Raw genomic sequence first — 22,031 nt, 5'->3', positions numbered from 1 at the left:
GTAACGTAGGCACTAAAAAACAATGGAAAACCACGAGTGCTAGCTAGTCTTATGGACTGACTTACTAATATCACAAAAGCTGGTGACTCACTCCTCACTCATCCCAGCAGCGCCAGTCCTGCCCAGCTCCTGAGGCACTCCCTGTCGGCACTGGCCCTGGTCTCCAAGCATGGCTATTATACCCCCAACCTCCAAAACCATGGTAGTGGGGAAACAGAGGGCTCATCCTGAGGTTTTATGACTCTGGGACCTGGCAAAAGGCAGACTTGAAGTCTTTGAAATCGTTTTGGTTCCGTTGTTTCTGCAGGACTAACCTCTTTCTGAGATCCCAGGGAACCATGGAGGAAGTGTGATGAAAACTCAGAGCAGGAGGAAGCCCTTCTGGAATGGTGGAGTAAAGACCTCTGAAAACAAGTTTTTCCATAAAAGCAATAAGAACACTGACAAAAATTGTCAAAATCAGGTGTTTTGGAACTCTGGAAATTAAACAAAGGCTTAACAACCTAAGGAGCATTTTTTTTTTTTTTTAAGAAAAATGGTGGAATCTTGCAAGAACATTTGAGTTTTGCGGCATTTTAACTTGCCCTGTTCTTACCCTCTTTCCCCAGTTCCACGTAGTCTTGAAATCAATGGCCTTGGATCCACAGTAACTGCAAAACCCAGACTCCTAGCAGCTACTGGAAGGTGTAGAATGAACTTGAGCTCCCAGAAGAGCTGTTTTCCAGACACTTGTTACTATTTGACTTATCTGAAAGATCTCTGGGAAAGCCCCATTTATCAGGGCTTCTCTTTATTTGCTCGGTGAGGAAATCTTTACCTTTAGGGCATTGGTTAGATAATCAGTGGCAATATTTAAAAATCGCTGTTGCCTGATGTGGCAATCTTGTGGGGCAAACAAGAGGCTGGCTAAAATTATGAAAGGAGGATTTGGGGATGTTGATAGGGAGCTTTGAAAATCTGAGGGTCTAGAATCAGGGTAGCGGTGCAGGGCTGCACATCTGTCACCTCTGACTGACCTAGGGACTCTATTCAAGCAGGAAATGAAGACTAAGTGGGAGTTGTAAACTGCTGGAGAATCAAAGGCATGCCAGGACACACTCCACGTCAGCAAAGTGGGGAGATTTAACGGTCAAAGTACTTAAGGAAATACTTAGGGAAATCTGTTTGATCGTTAGCTCATTGCTAAGCTAGCCAAGCAGAAAGTTAGGTGGCCACACGAAACAAAGAATATAGACTTTATAGAATTAGTCCGGGAAAGTCACTCAATAAACAACGGTAACAAACAGCAACAACAAAAATCCCCAAGGATGTGGGAATCTGATTTTTAGAGCTACCACAATGTTATTTAAAATGTCCAGTTTTCAACAAAAATTATGAAAACATGCAAATAAACAGGAGAGTGTGGCCCATCTACAAGAAAAAGAAAAAAAAAAAGCCATGAATAGGATTGCCAAGGAAGGCCAGATGTTGGACACATAATATTCTCTTATCATCTTTTTATTTTTTAAATTATTTTTTAAACAATTTTATTAATTTATTTGTCAGAGAGAGAGCAAGAGAACGAGAGAGCACAAGCAGGGGGAGCAACGGGCAGAGAGAAAAGCAGGCTCCCCACACTCAAAAAGCCCAATGCAGGACTCAACCCCAGGACCTTGGGATCGTGATTGGAGTGGAAGGCAGACGCTTAACCGACTGAGCCACCCAGGTGTCCCAAACTTTTATTCTTTTTCTTGACCAGTCTAGCTGAAAGCTTGCCAATTTTGTTGATCTTTTCCAAAGACTCAGCTTTTTGTTTTGCTGATTTTCTCTATTTTTAAAAAATTCCTACTTCATTTATTTACACTTAATTAAAAAAAAAAAGATTTTATTTATTTATTTGACAGAGATCACAAGTAGGCAGAGAGGCAGGCAGATAGAGAGGGGGAAGCAGGCTCCCTGCTGAGCAGAGAGCTCAATGTGGGGCTCAATCCCAGGACCCTGGGATCATGACCAGAGCCGAAGGCAGAGGCTTAACCCACTGAGCCACCCAGACGCCCCTCCACTTAATGTTTATTATTTCCTTCACTATAGAGTGAATCCTGTATCCCTGTAAAATGTTCTTCTTTATCTCTAGTAATAAATTCTGTTTTAACCTCTATTTTTGCCTGGTATTGGTAGAGCCACCTAAAGACAAATAGAGGAAGCCAAACCTGGCAGAACTGAAGGCAGAAATAGACAACTGAACAGTAATATCTAGAGACTTCCACACTCCACTTCCAATAATGGACAGAACAACTAGGAGGAAGATCAACTGAGAAATAGAAGGTATGAACAATACTATAAACCAAGCAACAAGTGCTGGATGTGGAGAAATTAGAACCATCGTTTATTGTTGGTGGGAATATAAGAGGGTGAGGTTATTTTGGAAAACTGGCAACTTGTCAAAATATTATACTTACAGCTATCATATAACCCAACAATTTCATTCTTAGGTATATACCCAAGAGAGTTAGAACAAAACGTCCACACAAAAGCTTGTACGTGAAAGTTCATAGCAGAATTATTAATAACAGCCCCAAAGTGTAAACAACCCAATGTCTGTAAACTGAATGAATAAGTAAAATAAATTTCCATACAATGGAATATTATTTGGCAATCAAAAGGATTGAGGTACTGATAATATGGACCAAACTTGAAAAAATTATGCTGAACGAAAGAAACCAGGCACCAAAAAAAACGTACTTTGCACGATTGATTCTATTATATACAATGTTCAAAATGGACAATCCATAAGAGAGATACCAGATTACTTGTTGCCAAAGGTGGAGGTGAGGGAGATTGTGTGTGTGAGGGGAGGAGAACAGGGAGTGACTACTTTGGGGTATGGAGTTGTTTTTGAAATGATGAAAATATTCTAAAATTAAATAGTGGTGATGGTTACACAACCCTGTGAATACACTAAAAAACAAAACAACACTGAATTGCATATTTTAAATAAGTGAATTTTTATGCTGTATAAATTGTACTTCAGTAAAGCTATAAAAATAATAAAAATAAAACCGAGTCCATTTTGCCTCTCCACATTAAAAAGAAAAGAAGAGAGATGATTTCTACTGTGGGACCAGTGGTTCTCAGTGATTTTGTCCCCCAAGGGACATTTGGTTGTATCTGAGGACATTTTTTTGGTCACCATTTTGGGGAAGGGTGCTCCTGGCATCTAGTGGGCAGACACCTGGGAAGCTGTGACTCTACAACGCACAGGACATTCACCAAAGAATTATCTGGCTCCAATCCTCAGTAGAGCCAAGGTTGAGAAATCTTCCCTAAACCAAGTTCTATATCAAGATAGAGCAGGGTCCATGGTGCCCCCCATCTCTCTCACAACCCCAGAGGTCCTTTGGTGTGATGGCCTCCCCTGTTGTTAGAAGTCATCTTGGGTAACTCACTCTCAAGGCCATGCAAGGATGTGAGCCACGGTCATCTCTCTAGGATTGTCCTTGGGCGCAATTTCTGTCTGATCTTGGCTCCAAGAATAATTGTACTGCCCTGAACAGCCTGTCTGCATTTTATCTCATGGACACCGGAACAGAAGAGACTTTCCTTTTTGGATTGGCTGCTAACCAGTTTGGGCCAAACTTGTGGCTCACCCTCAAGTAGGGCATAGGTCTTACATTTTGATTTTTAGTTTTATTCCTGTCCCCATCTTATGTCCCTACCTTTCTTTTTCTTTTAAAAAAGTCTTCTTTCTTTCTCTTTCTTTCCTTTGTTCCCACATTTCATTTTTGCCATCTGGTGGTGTACAATCTGTCCTGGCGAGTTATTCATGCTGTGCAATAAGAACCAAAACAGGATGTTAACACATAGAAGTAGTGAGTTTCTCTGGGATGGAAGGGGGAGGGAGGAGCAGATAATCGGGCGGAGTTGTGGTGGTGTTACGCGGCATAGTGAAGACTGTGGGCAGGGAGCAATGACCATCCTCAAAGGGTGCACTGGTCCGTGTTCCAGAAGCCAGGCTCGGTGGTGAGAGTGTGAGGAAGTGGGGGACCTCTCGGAGGAGGTTTGCTGTTCTGGTTGCTGTGTAGGATGCTGTGGCCTCTTAGTGTTGGAAGGAGCTGGGCTTTCAGAGGTCACAAAACCCATGTAGGGACAGAGCTGGTAGGAGAGGGAGCCCCACAATGGGCAGGACTGGGTGGTGCCTTAGGGTGTCCTGGACTGCGAACCAGGGGTTTGGCTTCTGGTTTCAAGTCCCAGTTCCACTCTTGTCGGACAAGTGACTTTGCAGTCGCACGATTCCTTCAGTTTCCCATCATCAGAACGTGGGAGTAATAGCTGTTAGGTCTGTCTCTAGGGTCGGTGTGTGAGGACCAAATGAGATAATGAAAAGAAATTGCTGAAGTGCTTTGTTCATTTGCTAGGCTGCCAAGTTTTTCTTTTTTTTTTTAATGTTGAGGGACAAAAGTCATTGTGGAACTATTGTGCTGCTGTGCTCACTGAGACATTCTCATTTGGAGCAGGTAATTGTGTTGCAAAGGCCCTGGGGGCTGTGGAGCTGGGAAGCAGGCCTGAGGGAGACACAGTGGACAGGAGGGAATTAATTAAAACTTACACAACACTCACGGGGAGCAAGTATTTGGTAATCATTCCATACACACATCTGGAGGGATGCAAGTTACCACTTAGGCTTTAGTTTTTAGAAGATTTTATTTATTTGTCAGAGAGAGAGAGAGAGAGAGAGAGCGAGCGCGCACAAGCAGGGGGAGTGGCAGGCAGAGGGGGAAGCAGGCTTCCCGCTGAGCAAGGAGCCCGATGTGGGACTAGGTCAGGACCTGAGCGGAAGGCAGATGCTTCACTGACTGAGCCACCCAGGTGTCCTTGTTTAGGCTTTTTTTTTTTTTTTCTAAAGATTTTATTTATTTGACAGACAGAGATCACAAGCAGGCAGAGAGGCAGGCAGAGAGAGAGAGAGAGGAGGAAGCAGGCTCCCTGCTGAAGAGAGAGCCCGATGCCGGGCTCAATCCCAGGGCCCCGGGATCAGGAGCTGAAGGCAGAGGCTTTAACCCACTGAGCCACCCAGGCGCCCCCTTGTTTAGGCTTTTTAAAGTGAAAATGTCTCAGAGGTTGGAGAGGCCAGTCCCCGGCCCCCAACTCTTTCTCTCGGGAGCTCTTAGCACCTATGAGATCTTTGCTCATCAGTTTCCCTAAAAAGAGAAAGCTTGCCTCAGGAGAGTGGGGGGTTCAGGGTAAATGGATCTCCTAGACTCATGTGTTCTTTCATGATCTCTAGATGGAAGGAAGTTCTAGTTTCTTGGATCTAATCGTGATGTCTTCAGCTGTATCTTGAGGCCACTTTCATTTTCTGATATTTGTGGGGTTGGCTAACAGTTCATTTTCCTTTTCCTTGGCTCTCCTCATGTCCCCCCACGAACACACACTCCAGATGCTGCAGCCAACCAATTTTTCTTTGTACCTGAATAAAAATGTGACCAAGAAAACCTTCTCCTTGCCTTTGTGGTCTATGAGAGGAGGGCCTCCTGAGCCTTCCGTTCACTGAAAGTAATAACTTTCAAGGTGTTTTTCCTTCAGTCCCACGCTTTCTCCAAACTTGGTACCCTTTTTTCTTATGGTACTTTTATTTTACTATCTTCCCAGACTAGGGTGGAAATGGATATAGTAACTCATCTCCATCTCTGATTCATGGGGCACAACACTGGTTTGATTATATACCAGACATTGTGCTAAGTGCTTTTCAAACATTATGTTGTTGAAATTTTTTTAACATTTTATTTATTTATTTGACAGTGAGAAAATGAGAGAGAGGGAGAGAGAGAGAGAGCGAGCAAGCGAGCATGGGGGGCAGTCAGAGGGAGAAGCAGATTCCCTGCTGAGCAGGGAGCTCAATCTGGGGATTCCAGGTTCATGACCTGAGCCGAAGGCAGTTGCTTAACCAACTGAGCCACCTAGGCACCATGATGTTGTTGAATTCTTGCAACAACCCCAAGAGATAAGAATTCTCTTTATTTTACAGATGAGAATACCAAGCTTCTGAGAAGTTAAACAACACACCCATGGTCACTCAGCCCGTAGGCGGTGAAGCCAGAAATCTAACCCGGAAGTGGTCAGTGGCAGGTAGTTGAGGTAGAAAGGGCATGGGCTTGGATCAGAGCTTGGGTTTGAGTCCTGGCTGGCTCATTGACTAATGGGACCTGGAGCAAGTTGCACACATTACCTCTCTCTCTGGGCCTCAGCACTGTGATCTGCAAAGAGGGGATCATGATGCCTGGCTCATTAGATGGATGAGGGGATTTAACTAAAGTGGTTACTCAGCCCGGCGCTAGGCTCAGGGGCTGCTCAGGGAAAGCCACTGTCACAGCTGCACAGTGGGCAGCAGCCTCTCCGCAGGCCCCCCACCACTCCCCATATCCTGGGGGTCGAGCCTTCAGATAACCCCATTCCCTTGAGCCAATGGAGACATCAGGTCCTTGTCTCGTGGGCCTTTCCATTGGGCGGCTCACAACATGGCAGATGCCCTCTCTCTGAGAGAGAGAGAGAGAGTGAGAAAACCAAAGTCACAGTCCTTTTGTAACTAGGATCTCTTTGGCTAGAATTAGTGACTCACTCATAACTAACCATGCACAGTGAAAGTTATGGGATGTCACTTTGGAGATCAGGTCACACGAAGACTGCGACTTGTCTTGCTTACTCTCTCTCAGTCTCTCCTTTTTTTCCCTCACTTGAAGGGAAGGCAGCTGCCACGGTGTGAGCCGCCGTGTGAAGATGCCCACGTGGTGAGGAATTGATGTCCCCAGGCAGTAAGCAGCTCAGGCCTGCCAACAGCCCCATGAGTGAGCTCGGAAGCACACCCTTTTCCCAGTGGAGCCTTGGGTGAAGGCAGCCCAGTTGACATCTTCCTTGTAGTCTTGTGAGAGCCACAGCACCCACTAACTCACACCTGGACTCCTGCCTCAGAAACCACGAGATAATAAATATCTGTTGTTTCAAGTTACTAAGTTTTGAGGTAATGCTGCATGGAAGACTGTGGGGTGATGTGGTTTCTGTGGGAGAAGCAGGGGAGCTTTCTCAGGGGAGGTGTGTCTGTGCTGGGCCTGGAAGGGTAGACAGGATATGAACTTGAGGAGTAGGTAGAGGAAGATTCTCAAGCTGGGGAATAGCTAATTGGAGTTTTCCAGGAATGTGAAATCTGGTTTGGTGGAAATCACCTCACCTACATTCATACCTGGATGAAAACATCCTACATGAGGCAGGAGTGGCTCTTCTCTGTTAACAGTACATGCCTGCACTGGGCCTGTGGTCTTTGTGCTGGGCTCCTTCCCATCATGCCCTCAAGTTGTCTGGCATGAGCTCAGTGGCACTAGGGCACCCCCACCTCAGGGGCATCAGGAAAGTTCCTCCCTTGTCTCTGGTCATGCTTTTCCCTCTCCTGCCAGTGCTGCCTTTTCTTCCAGCTTTGTTCGGTCTCTCAGTCTGCCTGCTTCCCCTCCACAGGATCCACATGGAGGCTCAGATACGGAGTTCTGCACTGAAGAAGGATCATGGAAGAAGCTAAGCTTCTTGGTTGGGGGGTCCGCTGGGCTTCTCCTGGGAGAGGAAAGGGCTTAGGGTGTGAGCCCTGCCTATTTATAGGATGTCTGACCCCCCTCCCCACCAGTGGCCTCATGTGTCCCCTTGAGCCTCCGGACACTGGACTCCGGGAAGAACAGTTGACCCTTAAACAGGATGGGTTTGAACCACATGAGTCCTGTAGGTTTTTTTTTTTTTTTTTTTTTTTTTTTTTTTTTTAGTTCAGTACTATGAATATGTTTTCTCTTCCTTAAGATTTTCTTAATAACATTTCCTTTTCTCTAGCTTACTTTATTGTGAGAATACAGCATATAATAAATAAAACATACAAAATAGGTATTAGTTGATTATGTGACTGGTAAGGCTTCTGGTCTACAGCAGGCCATCAGTAGTTATGTTTTTTGGGAGTCAAAAGTTTTAAGTGAATTTTTGACTCTGTGTGTGGGGAGGTTGGCCCTCCTAACCCCCATGTTGTTCAAGGATCGACGGTAGACCCCTGGGTTATGGCACCACTGAAGCGTCCTTAGTCCCTCAGGGCCCCAGTTGTGGTGCCTTACACCATGGTTCTCTCCTTTCTTCCTTTACTTTGGTCCAAACACAAGGCCCTGCAAAGGGGCAGATGCCAATGTGAGAAGCTCCTGTTACTGGTGGGGCCTCCTCTGGGGTTCTCATGGCTCCTCTTCCTATGTGTAGGATGGTCCCTGCACACACCTGTATGGAACACATGTGCACCCACACAGCACACGTGTACACATGCATGTACATGTACACAGAGTTGCAGTAGATTGGTAGGTAAAACAGAGGCTGAGGGAGGGCATTAGATGAGGAACCTGCCCTTAATCCTCGCTCTGTCCCTGCATCTATCCCTCAGCCATCTTTGTTTCCTCTTTTGTAACATGATGAGACTAGAGCAGGTGTCTCCTAGGTGTCTTCTCTCTGTGATCTAGATCTAGATCTAGACACGTTACATGTGGGATAGGTGTTGGGTTTGACAGAGACTGGGTTTATAGTGTTCAGTTACACTGGCTTTTGGTGCAGATAGACTGTGAGTTCTGGCTCTGCTGCTATCAGGCTGTGTGACCTCAGACAAGACACTTCATCTCTCTCATGCATTCCTCAACTGTAGGGTGGAATTAATGAAACCTCATTGTGTCAGGCTTTGGTGAGGTGATTAATGCAATGATGTCATGACCTATAAATGACACATGTTATTATTGGTCTCAGCTCTGCCCTTAATTCACTGAGTTATCTTGGGTAAACCAAATGAGCTTTCCTAGATCTGTTGGAGAAGGTCATTGAAAAGACGTGACCACTGGTTGACCTGTGAGGTGGGCCCCAGTGATCATAGGCTCCTCGCCCCCTCCCCTGTGCTTGGAGTGTGGGCTCCCCTTGCCTTTTCTGCTCCCAGGGGCTGCTCCAAGGCCACAGCCTTGAGATAGTGACGTGGTGTTGACAACACATGCACGGTATACGTGACTGAACCCAGTTAGGGCCTCTATTTTTTTTTTTTTTAAGATTTTATTTATTTGACAGACAGAGATTACAAGCAGGCCGAGAGGCAGGCAGAGAGAGAGAGAGGAGGAAGCAGGCTCCCTGTCGAGCAGAGAGCCCAATGCGGAGCTCGATCCCAGGACTCTGGGATCATGACCTGAGCCGAAGGCAGAGGCTTTAACCCACTGAGCCACCCAGGCGCCCCCTGTTAGGGCCTCTTTGTAAACTCTTAAGATGCAGTGGATGGGTGCAGGGATCCATTCTTCTTCTTGTCACCCAGGACAAGCCTTGTATGTAAGTTCCCTTTGCTTATTAAAACTGCCACCTACCCACCTGGAGTGGCCCGCTTCTTTCTTCTGTCTCTCCCTGAGCTCTGAGCATGGGGCTGGTTTCAGATTTCACCTGGGAAGCTCCCTAGCAGGTTACAAACTGAGAAGATCTCAGTTCCCTCCTCCGCAGACTGAAGTTGTGATGAGTAGATCTTCCAAGCCCTTTCCTTTTACCACCCTCAACACGCTCCCAGGGAGGAACCAAGGTCGAAAATGGCTATTCTAAGATTGGCCACAAGGAGGCGATGCAATTCCATTTTGAACAAACCCTGGAATTTGGTGTTCTTTAGGAAAAAAACCCCCTGCCCTTTTGGGTTCCTTTTCAGACTTCTCACGCCCCCTGCTGTTTTTATTTGTAACTCTTTAAATTGGAAACTTGCAGAAATGCTCAACATCATGGATTTCAAAACAACCTGTGTCTAGAGCTGTGTGACTCATAGCTTTGGAAATATTCAGAAACATTCACTATTGATGAAATTGCAAAATTAAACTATTAATAAAAACATTTCCAAAAGTGTAAGTAGGCATAAATGACTGAAAATAAATCAGACATTTAAAAATATCAAAATACGTTAAAACAAATTTCATCTTTTTCTTCTGTTTTATTTTTATTTTTAAAATTTTTATTTATTTATTTATTTTTAAAAGATTTTATTCATTTATTTGTCAGAGATAGTGAGCACAGGCAGACAGGGTGGCAGGCAGAAGCAGAGGGAGAAGCAGGCTCCCCGCTGAGCAAAGAGCCCGATGTGGGACTTGATCCCACGACGCTGGGATCATGACCTGAGCCGAAGGCAGCCACTTAACCAACTGAGCCACCCAGGTGTCCCTTATTTTTATTTTTTAAATTTTATTTTATTTTTAAACAATTTTATTTATTTGACAGAGAGAGAGCAAGAGCGCCTAAGCAAGGGGAGTGGCAGAGGGAGAAGGAGTGGGAGAGGGAGAAGCAGGGTCCTCGCTGAGCTGGGAGCCTGACTTGGGGCTGATCCCAGGACCAGGAGATCACTACCAGAGCCAAAGGTAGGTGCTTAACCACTGAGCCACCCAGGTGTCCCTCTTTTAATATTTTATATATTATTTTTTCCTACTGTGTGGTCGTTGGATCAAAAAATATTATGAGGCACTTGGGTGGCTCAGTTGGTTGAGTGAGTGACTCTTGGTTTCTGCTCAGGTCATGGTCTCATGGGTGGTGAGATGGAGACCTGTGTCTGGCTCTGTGCTCAGTGGGGAGTCTGCTTGAAGATTTTTCTCCTCCCTCTCCCTCTGCATCTCCCCCAACTCTCACATGCACACCTGTGCCGTCAAATAAATAAATCTTAAAAAAAAAGTGTGTGTGTATATATATATATATATATATATATGTATATATATACGTATATATGTTTATATATATATATAAATGTGTATATATATGTGTATATATGTATACACATATATATAACCAATACAAAATAAAGGAATATAACAAAAACTCCAAGTCCATTCCATTTAGAGCCTATCATTGTTAGTACTTTGGTGTCTATCTGATATTATTGAGAATTTATTGTTTTTTTATCTTGCTTTTTTCACTTAATATGTTGTATACACCTTTCTCTTCTCAACAAATTAATTTTTAAAAACACCCCTCCCCCCTGCTAAAAGGTTTTTTTTTTTTTTTTTTTTTTTTTTTAAAGCACAGGGACAGGATGGATAGGCAGAAAGAGCTGCTCTGGGGCTGTGAGGAGCAATTGATAACATACTTTGAAGTTGGGTGAGACAGAGGGAAGTTTCTAAAAAGGCTTTCCTATGCTAAAGACTCACAGGATCCTGGAGACCTAGATATTGTCAAGCTAAAGTTGTTTTCCCTCTAGCAAAATGTTAACATAAGACACTTCAGACTTCTCTAGAGGAACGTCATATTGTGACTGCCTCAAGTATTTGTCAACGGCCGCACGTTAGAAGGAAATTTAATTTTATCTACATTTCCTTCTTGCCTTTGTTCTCCACATCATTCCCCCCTGCATAGTTTTGACCCTTTTCTTTAAGGCTGCTGAGGGCGGAAGGTCTTCTCTTCTGTAACTTCTTCCTGCTGAATAAGGGTATAGAGATGTCCCTGCCCGTGGCAGGGACCCTTACACATAGGAGTTACCAAAGGTAGAGGCAGCTGATCTAACATGACCTGAGCTGAAGGTAGATGTGGCCACTGAGCCACCCAGGTGCTATTAAGAAAAAAAAAGAAAAAAAGAGAAAAAAAAAAAAGAAAAAAAAGACTTGGAAGGGTGGGAGAGAATCCTCAAGCAGAGTCCTGGGTGAGAAGGAGCCTGAGGCAGGGCTTGATCCCAGGACTTTGAGGTCATGGCCTGGGCTGAATCAGGAGTGGGCTGCTTAACAAATGAGCCACCTAGGTGCCCCAAGGGTTTTGTATTTCGAATGCTTTCCTCAGCAGCTGAGGAGAGGGTTGAATCCCTGGGCTGGTTTGGGAAGTTCTACCAGAAGTCAGGCCAGTTGCTATCCCAGCAATTTCTTTTCTTCGAGTATTAGTACTGTTTTACAAGAGGATTTTGAAAAAGTGCTTTCTTTCCTGCTTTCCGGTCCTGGCAGGCAGAAGCCTAGTACCAGTTCTGGGAACGGACCACGACTGAGGGCAACTATTAGGGCCTCAGGCTGAACAGTTCGGCAGATAGACACTGGTCTGGGAGCTAGAACGCTTGGTTTCTCGGCCCAGATTCGTTCAGACCTTGCAGAGGGACACCAGATCCATACCACCTCCTCTGCATCGTGGTCTCTCTGTTGTCCTTGGGGTGGGATCCAGACCCCGGACTTAACTGCAGGGAATTCCGAGGTCCTTAGGCATAGTGATGGGGCAGGAGAAAACTGCTTCCTTCTTCTTGGACCCCACACAAAACTGCCTTCCCCCTCCTTAGCTTCCCCTGCCTACTTTCCCTCCTATCTTCTGGGAATCAGGCTCTTGGGGGGCCAGAGCTCCTGGTGATGTGCCGCCTGGGAAGGGTGTCCTGAGGGCCGTGAGGACTCATCTGTGGGTAAAAGCACCCCCATGCCGTCTCTCTGTAGCCCGTGATCCTGTGTCTTCTCTTTCTCTCTCTTATTCTCACTCCAGCTCTTCCTCTGCCTCATGATGGATCTATTTTTCTTCTACTTTCCTGCCAGTCTTATTTATTCTGTCCGCTCACCCACCTTTCTGCCCAGTTTCGCCCCCACTTTCTCAAAAGGGAGCTGTTCCACCTGTCCCTGCTCTTTGCTCCTAGAGCCCAGTCCTTGTTGAATAGAAGGACCACCCTGGTGTCGTTCAAGTTCCCAGGCTGGAGGAAGGTCTGCCTTCTCCCTCCACTCCCCTGGTATATCTTCTTTCTGTTCTGAGGGATGTTCCAGGAGGGAATGGCTAGCAGCTCAGGCACTCATCTGTCCTATTCCTGGGAACTGGAATGTTCTTGTAGGCTATTTCACGCCTTTCCTGCTGCACTGGGAGTCTTTGTCTTTACCCGGCTACCTTCTGGTGCCGCATGAGGCCCCTCTTGGATCCTTCTTCCAGCCTGGACTTGAGGACATGGGGGGGTGGCAACGGCACAGCAGTAACAGAATTTGTTTTACTGGGGTTCTCAGGTTTTGGTTCCCTTCGGGGCCCTCTGTTTTGGGGAGTGCTTTGTATCTACCTGGTTACCTTGTTGGGCAACTCCCTGATCATCCTCCTCATGCTGGCAGACCCTGCCCTGAACTCCCCCATGTATTTCTTCCTTTGCCACTTCTCCGTGGCGGAAATCCTCTACACCACAACTACTGTGCCTAGGATGCTGGCTGACCTCCTGGCCTCCTGCCCCACCATTTCACCTGCCAGCTGCTTCACCCAGGTGTATTTCTTTGCCCTCTTTGGCATCGCTAAATGCTGTTTGCTTACTGCCATGGCCTATGACCGCTATGCTGCCATTTGTAGGCCCTCCATTATACCACCCTCATGAACCAGGGAGCATGTGTGAGCATGGTGGCGACCTCCTACCTCATGGGCATCATCACTGGTACCACTCACTCCATCTTCATCTTCACTTTGCCCTTCTGTGGTGCCAACACAATCCACCACTTCCTGTGCAACATTCTGCCTGTGCTGAGACTCGCTAGTGCCAGCACCTTCTGGGGTGAAGTGGGCAATCTTGCCCTTGCAATCGCCTTTATCCTGACCCCCTTCTTATTGATCATAGCCTCTTATGGCTATATCCTTGCCACCATCCTGGGGATCACGACATCTCAGGGCCGTCAGAAAGTCTTCTCTACCTGTTCCTCCCACCTGTTTGTGGTCATGTTCTTTTTTGGGACTGGGACTGTTGCCTATATAAGGCCTTGGGCAGGCTCCTCGCAGGACATGGACCAGATCCTTGCCTTCATCTACACAGTTGTCACTACCATGTTCAACCCTTTTGTCTACACTCTGAGGAACAAGGAGGTCACAGGGGGCAATGAGGCACCTTGTGAAGAGATACATTTGGAGCCCTTGATTCCCTTGAGTTCATGATGATAAAGGCCTGATCCTTGGGTATTTTCAGAGGGAGAAGCTAGGACCCTCAGTCCCCAGGACTCTCTCTCTGTTCCTGTTCTGTGCATTGTGATTGTGGGATTCCTTGGCCTGCCCAGCTGGAAGGCCCAAGCCACTGACGTGCTGCTCAGCTCCATGTCTGGAAGTCTCCTCTTATGGCCTTGACCTGACTTGTTTGTAGGTGCAGAACTGTAGAAACATGCACTTGAGAGCAGTATGAGGAGGGAAGGTGACTGTGCCCATCTTGTATGAAGACTGAGCAATTCTTCTCTGTTCTGAGGCTCAGGGCACCTTCTGGGGCTACGATTCCTGGAGATATCTCTTTCTTCTTCTCCCAGACTCCATATGAGAAAAGCTTCTCTCTTGTATCAGTTGCCTGTGGTACAGCAAGAGCTTCATTTACCCCAGGCACAAGGTCTGGTCTGTGTGACTGGGTTGGCAAGGTAGGGTCTGGCTCAGAGGCTCAGGTGCCCAGTCTTTCTTGGTGTTGCTTTAGGTCTGGAAGCATCTGTTTAGTACTTCACTCCTGATTTACAACGGCTATCCTGGGATCCCTGAGATGTTGATATTCTCTACTTAGCTTCCTTCTGCCTGCTGCCTGACTTGCTCTCTATTTTCTTCTCTGGTCCTAAGGTAAAAAGGCACATACAATTTCTCTCCTATGACCTATCAAAAGGTCCAACCTGACCCCTAGACTCCCAAGATGATGCTTTTGTTTCTTGTAAACTGTCCCCTATTTCTACCTGGAGGCCACCTTGATTTGCTGGCTGGAGAGACCTGGCACCATTTTATTTTTCTTGGGAAGCCAGTTCTTGTTTGTTCATAAACTCTCCAGAAATAAGCCATAGGAGGGGCCAGTACAAGTGGGGAAATTACTCTCAAGACACAGTAAATGGGGGCTTTTAAAATAGCATTGATTTTCAGTTTATAAAATCACAAAATTGCAGAGAATTTTGCATTCAGAAGAAAAGAAAATAACTATTACCATTTTGGTGTTAATGTCCTTGGGAAATTATTGCACTCAGATTTCCCTCCATATGTGTATATAAATATATTTTTAAGAACTAAAAATGGGATTTTATTATTTAAATTGTTCTTTATTTTCCACTTTATTAAACTATATTTAGCACTTTACCATACAGGTAGACTTAAAAAAATTTTTTTTTTACTTATTTTTAAAATTTCTTTTCAGTGTTCCAGAATTCATTGTTTATGCACCACACCCAGTGCTCCATGCAATTCGTGCCCTCCATAATACCCACCACCAGGCTCACCCAACCTCCCACTCCCCGCCCCTCCAAAACCCTCAGATTGTTTTCCAGAGTCCACAATCTCTCATGGTTTGTCTCCCCCTCCAATTTCCCCCAACTCCCTTCTCCTCTCCATCTCCCCATGTCCTCCATGTTATTTCTTATGCTCCACAAATAAGCAAAACCATATGATAATTGACTCTCTCTGCTTGACTTATTTAATTCAGCATAATCTCTTCCAGTCCCATCCATGTTGACACAAAAGTTGGGTATTCATCCTTTCTGATGGAGGCATCATACTCCATAATATATACGGACCACATCTTCCTTATCCATTATCTGTTGAAGGACATCTTGGTTCTTTCCACAGTTTGGAGACTGTGGCCATTGCTGCTATGAACATTGGGGTACAGATGGCTCTTTTTTTTCCACTACATCTGTATCTTTGGGGTAAATAGCCAGTAGTGCAATTGCAGGGTCATAGGGAAGCTCTATTTTTAATTTCTTAAGGAATCTTCACACTGTTTTCCAAAGTGACTACACCAACTTGCATTCCCACCCACAGTGGAAGAGAGTTCACCTTTCTCCACATCCTCTCCAACACACGTTGTTTATGTCTTGTTAATTTTGGCCATTTAATTGGCGAAAGGTGGTATCTCAATGTGTTTTTTTTTAAATTAATTAATTAATTAATTAATTTTTATTTCTTTTCAGCATAACAGTATTCATTGTTTTTGCACCACACCCAGTGCTCCATGCAATATGTGCCCTCCATAATACCCACCACCTTGTTCCCCCAACCTCCCACCCCCCGCCCCTTCAAGACCCTCAGGTTGTTTTTCAGAGTCCATAGTCTCTCACGGTTTACCTCCCCTTCCAATTTCCCTCAACTCCCGTCTCCTCTCCATCTCCCCCTGTCCTCCATGTTATTTGTTATGCTCCACAAATAGATGAAACCGTATGATAATTGACTCTCTCTGCTTGACTTATTTCACACAGCATAATCTCCTCCAGTCCCATCCATGTTGCTACAGAAGTTGGGTATTCATCCTTTCTGATGGAGGCATAATACTCCATAGTGTATATGGACCACATCTTCCTTATCCATTTGTCCGTTGAAGGGCATCTTGGTTCTTTCCACAGTTTGGCGACCGTGGCCATTGCTGCTATAAACATTGGGGTACAGATGGCCCTTCTTTTCACTACATCTGTATCTTTGGGGTAAATACCTGGTAGTGCAATTGCAGGGTCATAGGGAAGCTCTATTTTTAATTTCTTGAGGAATCTCCACACTGTTCTCCAAAGTGGCTGCACCAACTTGCATTCCCACCAACAGTGTAAGAGGGTTCCCCTTTCTCCACATCCCCTCCAACACACGTTGTTTCCTGTCTTGCTAATTTTGGCCATTCTAAGTGGTGTAAGGTGGTATCTCAATGTGGTTTTAATTTGAATCTCCCTGATGGCTAGTGATGATGAACATTTTTTCATGTGTTTGATAGCCATTTGTATGTCTTCATTGGAGAAGTGTCTGTTCATATCTTCTGCCCATTTTTTGATATGATTATCTGTTTTGTGTGTGTTGAGTTTGAGGAGTTCTTTATAGATCCTGGATATCAGCCTTTTGTCTGTACTGTCATTTGCAAATATCTTCTCCCATTCCGTGGGTTGCCTCTTTGTTTTGTTGACTGTTTCCTTTGCTGTGCAGAAGCTTTTGATCTTGATGAAGTCCCAAAAGTTCATTTTCGCTTTTGTTTCCTTTGCCTTTGGAGACATATCTTGAAAGAAGTTGCTGTGGCTGATGTCGAAGAGGTTACTGCCTATGTTCTTCTTTAGGATTCTGATGGATTCCTGTCTCACATTGAGGTCTTTTATCCATTTTGAGTTTATCTTTGTGTATGGTGTAAGAGAATGGTCGAGTTTCATTCTTCTACACATAGCTGTCCAATTTTCCCAGCACCATTTATTGAAGAGACTGTCTTTTTTCCAGTGTATATTTTTTCCTCCTTTGCCAAAGATTATTTGACCATAGAGTTGAGGGTCCATATCTGGGCTCTCTGATCTGTTCCACTGGTCTATGTGTCTGTTTTTATGCCAGTACCATGTTGTCTTGGTGATCACAGCTTCATACAGGTAGACTTTTAAAGCATGATTTTAATATCCTTATAGTATCAATATATGGATAGATGCTATAATATATATTTTTAAAGATTTTATTTATTTATTTGACAGAAAGAGATCACAAGTAGGCAGAGAGGCAGGCAGAGAGAGAGGTGGAGGCAGACTCCCTGCAGAGCAGAGAGCCTGATGCAGGGCTCGATCCCAAGACCCTGGGATCATGACCTGAGCTGAAGGCAGAGGCTTAAACCACTGAGCCACCCAGGCACCCCTAGATGCTATAATATTAAGCAACTCCTATTATTGGACTTACTCATTTTTTGTATAAATATTACAGAGATAGAAATCATTGCACTTATATCTTTGTATTCTTATGTCTTTTATGAGCACAGACTTCTAGAAATAGAAGTGTTGACTAAAAGCATGTACAGTTTTAGAGCTTTTGAAACATATTGGCAAATTGCCTTCTAAAAGAATTTTTATTGTTTTACAGTACAATTTTCAGGGCAAGGAAGTGAATTAAGGGTCAAGAATGTGTTGGTGCTAGATGGCCAAGGGAAAATAAACATGGGGAGGTATGAATTTTTAATATTCTTATAGTGCAGAAAAGGTCTGATGAAGAAGACAAGAACCCACTTTGCCTCCGTTGACCAAGTACTGGGTGAGACAGGTGGACCAAGAGGCAACATGAGGCATCAGTCATATCCAAAGATAACTTCCTGACAGAGTTGGTGTCTGAACAAGATGAGGGAAGAGAACTTTTCCTTTACTGTTCTGAGCTGGGGGTGTGACAAGAGGAGGGCATGTTGAAATCAGACTGTATCAACCCTAGGTGGCTTAATGCTTTTCTCACTAGAGAACATGACATCAGCTCTGGAAGCTAAGGTCCCCTATTTTCAGGGTCCTAGATAGAATTTTTAGGAACATACAGAATGCTCTGTTAAATCTGGATTTCAGATAAACAACTAAACCATTTTTTAGCATAAGTATGTCCCATAAAATATTTGGTCACAGGGATTTAGCACTGTTTTATATTTCTAGGGAAAGAAATATTCCAGGGATGCCTAACTGGCTCATTTGGTGGACCCTGTAACTCTTGATCTTTGGGTTGTGAGTTTGAGCCCCATGTTGGGTGTAGGGATTACTTAAAAATAAAATATATTTTTTAAAAGAAATATTGGGGAGATGGAGAGAAGTGAGTTGGGGGAAATTGGAGGGGGAGACAAACTATGAGAGACTGTGAACTCTGAGAAACAAACTGAGAGTTTTGGAGGAGAGGAAGGTGGAGGGTTGGGTGAGCCTGGTGGTGGGTATTATGGAGGGCACGTATGGCATGGAGCACTGGGTGTGGTGCATAAACAATTAATTCTGAAACACTGAAAAGAAATAAAAAATATTTATTGTTCATCAGAAAGTCAAATTTAACTGGACGTCTTGTATTCCCATTTGTTAAATCTGGCAAACATGTCCCCAGGTATTATTCAAGCAAGGTTGGAAGTCCATTTGGAGATGAGGAATTAGATAAAAAGCTCTGCTCACCTCCATTCAGGAAGAAGGAAGCCTCTTGGGAAATAAAGTGGTTTTCTGTGACATGAACTTTGTTTGACCAGAGCTCTGCTCTGAGTACTTATGTGAATATTGCTCTCTTCTAAGTGCACAAGAGGATGTGGAATTCTGAAGATGGAGAACCCCAGATCTATCTTGGGGAATCAAGGGCATTAAAGAGTAGAATGGGGTCCCTTATTTTATTGGAAAGTCTAGTAGTGGAGAGTATGGAGCTGGCTAAGGAAGTTTGACCAGAGGCTAGGTTATAGATGACAGTATGGCACAGTGCGTTAGAGCTTGGTTTTGGTGTGAGGCAGGTGCAAGATCAAATCCTGACTGCTGTTTACTATCTGTAAGACCTTGGGAGATTTCTTTCTTTTCTTCTCTCTTTTTTTAAAAAGATTTATTTTTTTATTTGAGAGAAAGAGAGAGCATGGGTGGGGGGAGGGGCAGAGGGAGAGAGAGAGAGAGAGAGAGAGAGAAGCAGACTCCCCACTGAGCAGGGACCCTGACATGGGGCTTGATTCCAAGACTCCGGAATCAAGACCTGAGCCAAAGGCAGATGCTTAACCAACTGAGCCACCTGCGTGCCCCACTTTTTAAAGAAGATTTTATTTATTTATTTCGGAAAGAGAGAGTGTGCACAATGCAAATCTGAGTGGGGGGAGGGGCGGGGGAAGCCCACACCCTGCTGATCAGGGAACCTGATTTGGGACTCAATCTCAGGACCCTGGGGTCATGACATGAGCCAAAGGCAGATGCCTAACAGACCAAGCCACCCAGGTGGCCTCTACGATGACTTTCATAGAGGTTTTTAGATCTTAAAAATTGGAAACTTTCTCCATTAAAAAGAGTTCCCTAAAGTTGCTGGAAAGTCTAAAATGTGTTATGTTGAAAAGAGGCAAGGGAGAAGTGGGGTGCAGGCCTTTGAAGAGAGAGGATTTGGAAAATAGGAGATCCTGCTGCAAACTGTGAATGGGGATGGGCCATGAGGGAGGAGGAAAAGGGTAACAAGTAAGCAACTCTGGGATGGAGAAAAAAGGACTCCGATGGTTCACAGAGTTGGTAGAAATCCTGGAGAAGCAGGCTTAGATTATGATCAGGAACGAAGAGGACTTTAGAGACCAGAGCTGCAGCTAAGGTCATACCACAAGAGTGGTCTCATTAGGAGGCTGTTGGCACTGCCACCACTGGTTATTGGTGACTCCTCTGGCACTCTGTGGCCCTGCTGACTCTGGGCCCCAGATGACACTGCTGCCATCACCAAAATGCGTTGTAAACTTTACTCTTTGCATCACTGGCACTCGATTTAAAGTCTTGAGCATTAGAAATATCCAAGGTCATAGACTTGTGTCTTAGCTGCTAGAGTTTAGGGAAAGCCAATATTGTGGCCTTTATTGGCTTTGGTTTAGAAAAGTAGAGATTTGGCTTCCACAAAGCTCATCACCACCAACCCAAACTAAATGGCAACTTGTTCTCAGCAATGGTGGTAACTGAGTTTGCTTAGTAAGGATAAGTCCCTTTTTGTCAAGTTCATGCATAGCCTCCTTTCTTGCAATTGTGGCCATTTTATTCACAGGCCCATTATGAATGAACTGGGTGTGATTTGCTGGGGAAGAAGGTAGATAAAATTTTTTGTCTTCAGGATGTGCTTGGGCCCTATCTGAGTCTGACACTTACACTTATTTTTTTTTTAAAGTTTTAATTTAAATTCCAGTTAGTTAACATACATTAACACTTCCACTTATTGATGAAGTGCTACTGGGAATACCTAGCTTTAGGCTGGGTGGATCAAATGCCACCCAATCTATGGAGGGCAATACAGTTCAATGGTCAGTTGGTGTCCACTGGTCAGGTATTAAGTACATAAGGTTGCCTGTGAGAACCCCAAGAACAGTTTCAAAAGAAGATATTGATTATTTTTCCCAAAGAACAAATGCTACCAGATCTGTGATTCACCTCTTGGGTTTACCATAGTTTCCACTGTCCTCAAGACTGAGCATTTTAGGGTCTACTGGGTAGTTGAGAGGGCCAGATTGCAGAACTGTAGCCTGGATCATCTTGAGAACATTTTCTTGCTCTGGCTTTTAAGACATCTGACAAGTGCTGTATGTTGCTTCCAAAAGCTATACAGCCACAGGGGGTCCTTTTCAATGAGAAAAGTGAGACGCAAAGATGTTTTGGGGATGCCTGGGTGGCTCAGTCGGTTAAACGGCTGCCTTTGGCTCAGGTCATGATCCCAGAGTTCTGGGACAGAGTTCCACACTGGGCTCCTTGCTCAGCAGGAAGCCTGTTTCTCCCTCTGCCTCTGCCTGCCACTCTGCCTGCCTGTGCTCTCTCTTTCTCTCTCTCTATAACAAATAAATAAATAAAATCTTAAAAAAAAGAAGATATCTTGACATCCCCCCAAAACCTTCACTGAAGTCGCCAGGACCTAAATTTGATAAGATTTATTTCCCAGTCTCCAGTATGAAGGTACCAGAGATATGTCAGATATACCTGACATATCTGCCATTTGCTTCTCTCCAGGTGCTATGAGCATAGTCTCCTCAACAGAAGGGGCCGTGTGGTGTCCTAAGCGTGGTGAGATGATGACAGTACCTGTGGATTCTGTGGACATTGAGCTGGCCAGTTCAGCTGGTCTAACTCTGAGGCAAGACAAGAAAGACAAACTTCTGTACCTTCCAGGAGAATGCCTACCAATTCTGGAGGTTTCCCACTTATAAGATAGGGAAAAAATGCACTTTCTAAACTCAAAATTCACACACCCAGTTTGAGGTGAGAAGTGGCTTTCTGCCAGTTCAGGCTGTCCTGCTGCTTCTCGGTGACATTCATTTCCTCTTCTTCCTCCTGTTTCTCTGTTTATTCTCTTCAGCTCCTTGTCTTCATCTTCTTACTTTCTCCAAATTCACATTATCAGAGGGAGAATTTACAATGTAGAGAGTTAAAAGTGTGGGCTTTAGAGTTAGAAACTCCAATCTGTTACTTCCTGACTGTGTTACCTAGGGAAAGTTCTTCAACACTCTGTGCCTTGGTTTCCTTCTTTTGTTGAAATTGACATAATAACAGAGTCTACACAGAGGTTTATTTACTGTGAGGCTTAAGCTTTTGGGGCTCTTAACTTGTATGGGCTCCCTATAAGGGCCTGGAAAGAGCTCTAGCAATTGTGTATATATGGTTATATATTGTTATGAAAATTGCAAAAGTAACGTATTTTAA

General features: G+C 44.6%; 1 protein-coding gene across 1 annotated transcript; it reads left to right on the top strand.

Moving 5' to 3' along the window:
* The first annotated feature begins 12,880 nt into the window (after positions 1–12,880).
* LOC116877551 (olfactory receptor 9-like) lies at positions 12,881–13,864 on the top strand. Its single transcript, XM_032874328.1, is given in 3 exon segments — positions 12,881–13,310; positions 13,313–13,815; positions 13,817–13,864. Coding segments are annotated over 3 exon segments (981 nt in total).
* The last annotated feature ends 8,167 nt before the right edge of the window (positions 13,865–22,031 follow it).

The sequence above is a fragment of the Lontra canadensis genome, unplaced genomic scaffold (genome assembly GCF_010015895.1).
Source record: "Lontra canadensis isolate GAN:19392208 unplaced genomic scaffold, GSC_riverotter_1.0 scaffold53, whole genome shotgun sequence".
Classification (NCBI taxonomy): domain Eukaryota; kingdom Metazoa; phylum Chordata; class Mammalia; order Carnivora; family Mustelidae; genus Lontra; species Lontra canadensis.
Note: the sequence above shows the minus strand (reverse complement) of the source record. Positions and strands in the feature narration are given on the sequence as shown.